Source organism: Bufo gargarizans, chromosome 8, assembly GCF_014858855.1.
Source record: "Bufo gargarizans isolate SCDJY-AF-19 chromosome 8, ASM1485885v1, whole genome shotgun sequence".
Classification (NCBI taxonomy): Eukaryota; Metazoa; Chordata; class Amphibia; order Anura; family Bufonidae; genus Bufo; species Bufo gargarizans.
The window spans coordinates 191,009,961-191,015,960 of record NC_058087.1 but is presented as its reverse complement, the minus strand read 5'-3'; the positions used below and the strand labels follow the sequence as shown (position 1 = coordinate 191,015,960).

Genomic DNA, 6,000 nt, shown 5'->3' with positions numbered 1-6,000 from the left:
AAGCCAGAGTCTTAGCATTAGGGAGCTTAGCCAATGGGTCAAAATGCACCATCTTACTAAATCTATCGACCACTACCCATACCACTGACTTACCCTCAGAGGGAGGCAAGTCAGTAATAAAATCCATGGAAATATGTGACCATGGTCTACTAGGAATGGGTAATGGTCGCAACTCACCAGCCGGGCGAGTTTTGGGAGTTTTGGCTCTAGCACACACCACACATTGTGCAGTGTTTAGACCTTGATGATTCCTTTCCATGAGAATAGTCGACTTTATAAAAAGGCTCTATAGCTATTAGTTAGCTTCACTTTAAAGGCTTGATACTACTTTTACAATAAATTGTTATAAGTGATGTAATCATGTTCATATTTTGATTTTCTAATAAAGATAATATATATTTTTAAAAACATTTGGGATCTTTTTGTACTCATTAATTTAAGGTGTTCATTGATATTTCTGAGTACCCCAGTAACAGCTTAGTTACTACTTTTTGACCGACTTGGTATTATTTACACCACACATGAAGACACATACAAGTTGACATCCCTCGATAACTTGGGCCACCAGTAGGACCTGGAAATGAGTTCCATGGTGGCATTAACACCGGGATGTCCACACAATACTGAATTATGGCACTCAACCAAAATTCAGAGGCGTAAATGACCTGGAACAAACAACTTCTCATTGGAGGACTGTACAGGAGATAGATGTTGTGCCGCCTCAATTTCAGTGGTAAGATCGGAGGATATTGAGGCCACAATGATAAAGATTTTCTTTCCTGTTTTTCATGTGCAGAGGAGGGTGACAAAGATAATGAAGGGAATGGCTGGTTTGCAGAACCAAGACAGGCTATGTGACATGGTGTTCAGCATTTAAAAAAAAAAAACTGCTGGCCTAGAGGGCAATCTGATTACATTGTACAAATCACGTACATGGACAGTGCGGAGACCCTTCTAATGATCCCTTCGTACCTACACCTTTAAGAGGGCATCCTTTATATCTTTACTTAAGTCTTCGCCATCTGCACACAGAAAGAGTAGTAGATAATTACCATCTCTTGAACCTACTTGTACTGCTAAGTACCGAACTGTTTCTAACCTCCCCTTCATCTGTAAACTCCTTGAATGTCTTGTTTACTCTGGCTTAATGAGCTATCTCTCTGCAAACTCTCTTCTTGACCCCTTATAATCTGTCTTTCGCCCTCTTCATGCTACAGATACTGTCCTTACTAAAGTGTGTAACGATCTCCTGACAGCAAAAAGAAATGGTGATTATTCTCTACTGATTCTTCTGGATCTCTCTGCAGCGTTTGATACCAAAGACCATAAAATCCTGCTCACCATGCTCCACTTAGTTAGCCACTGTGGAACCACCCAAACCAGTGTAATGGCTAGGTAGGTGAAAAGACACCGAGGGTCATTTACGAATATTGTTACGGCTGTTTTTGGCATAACAACAGTTGCAAGACCGTGCGAGTATATTTTATTGCATGGGCGTCTTTGCACTGTGTTCATTATTCAGGAGTTGGAGTGGCGTGGCAGGGGCCGAGACTTTTACACCTGGAAATAGGAGTAAAAGAGAAGCAAAAAAACTACTCCAATCAGGCGCAAGAGTATTCTTTAATCTGGGTGCACAGACTGCCAGCAGTGCACCTAATTTATGACAAGGTTAGTGCTTTCTCTGCCAGCACAGGGAGGAAAGAAAGGATGTCATAAAATACCAATCTTTGTAAATGACCCCCACTGATTCCAAATATGTAATACTCATCTCAGTACTCACTGGCCTCCCCCAGTCATGGACCCTTTGTGGGCTGACTGAGAGGAATGCCAATGAGTACCTACTGTAAATAGAAAGTACATATTGGGGCCTATGCTTTTTTCGTATCCAGACATTGGTTTGTGGGGTTAAACGTAGTGACTGAATCCCTTTAACTTTAACTGGGCAGCATGGTGGCTCAGAGGTTAGCACTGGTGCCTTGCAACACCGGGGTCCTAAGTTTGAATCAAACCAAGGGCAACATCTGCATGGAGTTTGTATGTTCTCCCTGTGTTTGCATGAGTTTCCTCTGGGTACTCCGGTTTCCTTCCAAAGTCATACTGATAGGAACTTAGATTGTGAGCCCCATTGGGGATGCTAATGTCTGTAAAGCGCTGTCATAGGCGGGTGTGCCTGGGCACACCCTAATCAAGCCTGCTGGCCGGTGAATACTAATGAAGTGCTTCCATTTTGGAAGCGCTCATTAGTACAGGAGGACCAGGAAGCGGTGAATGCTCTGTACTTACCGCACAGCGTGAGGCGCTTTGTGACGTCATGCTGTGCTCGCCAGTTCAGAGAACAGCCGACAGCAGTATCAGTAGGCATATGGGGGCTAATGATAGGCATATGGGGGCTAATGATAGGCATAATGGGGGCTAAAGATAGGCATAATGGGGGCTAAAGATAGGCATAATGGGGACTAGTGAGAGGCATAATGGGGGCTAATGAGAGGCATAATGGGGGCTAATGAGAGGCATAATGGGGGCTAATGAGAGGCATAATGGGGGCTAATTTGAGGCATAATGGAGCTAATGAGAGGCATAATGGGGGCTAATGATAGGCATAATGGGGGCTAATGAGAGGCATAATGGGGGCTAATGAGAGGCATAATGGGGGCTAATGAGAGGCATAATGGGGGATAATGAGAGGCAAAATGGGGGCTAATGAGAGGCATAATGGGGGCTAATGAGAGCATAATGGGGGCTAATGAGAGCATAATGGGGGCTAATGAGAGCATAATGGGGGCTAATGAGAGGCATAATGGGGCTAATGGCATAAAGTCTACATACATATATATATACATACATACACACTCGCGCAGTGTGTGTGTTTGCGCTTTAGGCTAGGTTCACACCTGACCGCTTTACGCTGTAAAATGCTCAACAGGCAAAAACCAATGTTTCCCTATGGGCATGGTTCTCACCTGATCGTTTTACAGAGCGTACGAATGCGCTGTAAAACGCCCGACGCCCCAAGAAGTACAGGGGCTTCTTTGGGGCGTATTGTCGCGCGTAACACCTCTGTTTTTCATTGTACGCCTCTGTGGTCAATAGCAAGAACGCGCGTACGACGCGCGTTTCCAAAATACGCCTCAAAAACGCCCGATAAAAACGCCTGATAAAAACGCCTGTAAACAGCGCTTCTCGAATACGCTCAGGTGTGAACCCAGCCTTAGGGTGCTCACGCCTATGAGCGCTATATAAGTGCATAAAATAAATAAATAAATAAACTTGCTGCGCCCATTATACAAAGGTGAGCGCGGCCGCTCCCTGGCGTCAGCCGATCCGCCCTGTGAAGTGCTCTCACGGCTTCCATGTCAGAAGTTTTCTAAGACTCCAGATAAACACAATGCAATAAATGACCTGCACCAATAAGCCCTGGAGATCTACGTCCAGCAAAGATGAAGACCCTATAAGAAGAAGTTACGGCTGTCTGGAGACTGGAGCTCCAGTTCTGCAGCTCATGTGGCTTTGCAGGCAGATATGGAAGAGAAGCAGATCTGCTGTGGCTTCCAGATCTTCACTGCAGACTTTCTCTGTTGGGACACAATCCACTTACTGTGTTGCAATAGTGAAAACATCTTTTGACTCCGAAGACCATGGCTGCCTCGCCCACCGCTCTCCTCCTGTCCTCACACTCAGGTATGTTTTATATTTTATCTGTAAGACAAGTCATGGAGGCAAGAAAAAAAGGAGAAGGTGCATCCTGTGATCATTCTGGAAGGGGCAGCAGCAGGGGGCTTCTCCACAGCGGCTGCCATACCAGCTCCTCCCTGACATTGCACTGTGGAGACAGGCATGCAATCTGGGATGCGGAGCGGTGCAATGTGACTGCGTCTGGAGCAGGGACCCGGGGTTCATTTTGCAGGTTTTGTGAATGGATATATCATCACCATTATTCTTCTCACTGCATTAACCCTGTGTGTAACTTGCTTTGCTGCAATACTAGGCACAACCCATGAACCAGAGAGGTGGAAGAGAAAAAACATCTGTCTAATATCGAAGGATGCTTTTAACCCCCTGATGATCAGCATCATAATACGGAACAGGCCTGAGGTCTGAGAGGAGCTGCATCGTGCTAATATTGCAAAGTAATGCATGCAACTGAAGGGGCGGCGGGCGAGCCCCTGGACTGTTTACCGGGCGCCCTCCCATACTCCTCACAGTAGCTGTCCCATATAGGGCAACTCACGTCAGCTCTGTCCCATGTGAGAGAAAGGGACTAGGCTGCCATACCAGCCACTCGTTAACCAGAGAACACTCTGGGGTAAGTTGGTGAACATTGGCACATCCTATTATCTTGCGAAAGGGTTTATGCACACGGCCATAGCTATTGAGGCCCACAAGTTGCAGAACCATAAAACACAGATACCGGCCGTGTTAATTCCGCATTTTGCGGAGCAGAACGCCCTATCCTTGTGCGTACACACAGACAAGAATAGGAAATGTTCTTTTTTTATTTTTTGCGGGGACCACGGAACGGACATACGGATGCAGACAGCACACGGAGTGGCATCTTTTGCGGCCCCTTTGAAGTTGTGTGCATAAGCCCTGTATTGTGGTAAAACTGTCGATACGTTACAGCGATATATGAAAGGTTTCGATGGGTGGGCCGTGTGCTGAGACCCCCACTGATCACTACAAGGAGAGAGGAGAGTTCACGTGTCGAGCTCTCTCTTCTAACTGCAGGAGACAGAACTGAGATTGGCCCATAGACTTCTATTTAGTCCGTGTCAATTCCACCCTCTGCAGCCAGGAGAGCGTTCCGTGGCACGGCTCCTCTCTTCTTGCTTTAGTGATCAGTGGGGGTCTCGGGACTCAAACCCCCACCAATCAAAACCTTTGATAAGTCTTTCAAACGTTTTACCGAAGTACAGGGACACTTCAAGCAAAAGTAATTCTATAACTGTCTGATCCAAGTTACTGCACGCAGGATATAAGATAAACACATAACAAACAGAGGCCTTCCCCCTTAACATACCAGGAGAACGTTTAGCGGCTTTACAAAGAAATTTTTCTCACCGCTGGTGTACTAGCACTCGGAATGAGCGAAGCGACTTCGGATGAAACATCCAAAGTCGATTCGCATAAAGCTTCGTTCTAATACTGTACGGAGCAGGAGCTCCGTACAGTATTAGAATGTATTGGCTCTGATGAGCCGAAGTTATTGCTTTGCGAAGTCTCGCGAGACTTCTCGCAGTAACTTTATAAATTAATTTGTACTGTAAAAAATCATTTCCAGAACTCGGCTTCGGTTCCAAGTGCTATCTTGGAACTGAACCCGAGTTCGGGAAATGGTTTTTCACAGTATAAATCAATTTCTGAAGTTATCATGCCAAGTCCCGCGAGACTTCGCAAAGTAATGACTTTGGCTCATTGAAGCCAATACATTCTAATACTGTACGGAGCTCCTGCGTATAGTAATTTTATGATAGGGAATAACTATCGCTTGTTGTTCCAGGCCATCCAAAGCTAAGGAACATCACACCGGTGACAGACGGCAGCTTCACTTTGAATGTGGACCATTTTTACCCCAAAGAAATCTCAGTCACCTGGGAAATCTTTCAACCTCCTTCAAGTAAAACCCCGCAGAACCTGGAATCTACAGACGTCATGCAAGAAAACCCAGATGGCACTTTTAATGTGACCAGCACCACTGAAAGCCTCCGAGACAAAGTCATCGCTGGAGAGGAGTATACCCTGCGTGCTACGGTGACTCACCGGAAACTGAAGCATCCGTCCTACAAAGAATGGACGCCTCATCAGAACAAAGACAACACACGTAAGTGTCACTGGAGATTGCGACATCTTCCCTAAACCTATAATACTGCCCAGGGCTTTCTATCTATATAATTACTCTTCCTTTCACTAAACAAACTAGAAAAAAGGAAGGTGGAAGAAAGGGTTAGGCCTCATGCACACACGACTGTATCTTCATCAGTGTGACATTGACCAATGCATTTC

The 6,000-nt window shown here is 45.6% G+C and overlaps 1 protein-coding gene across 1 annotated transcript in view; it reads left to right on the top strand.

The window, feature by feature from the left end:
• Positions 1 to 3,635: 3,635 nt before the first annotated feature.
• LOC122945530 overlaps positions 3,636 to 6,000 on the top strand; it is a 45,812-nt gene continuing 43,447 nt past the window's right edge. The window contains exons 1-2 of the mRNA XM_044304593.1: positions 3,636 to 3,678; positions 5,498 to 5,818. Of these exons, the coding sequence (XP_044160528.1) occupies positions 3,636 to 3,678; positions 5,498 to 5,818 (364 nt within the window). The remainder of the gene's footprint in view (positions 3,679 to 5,497; positions 5,819 to 6,000) is intronic.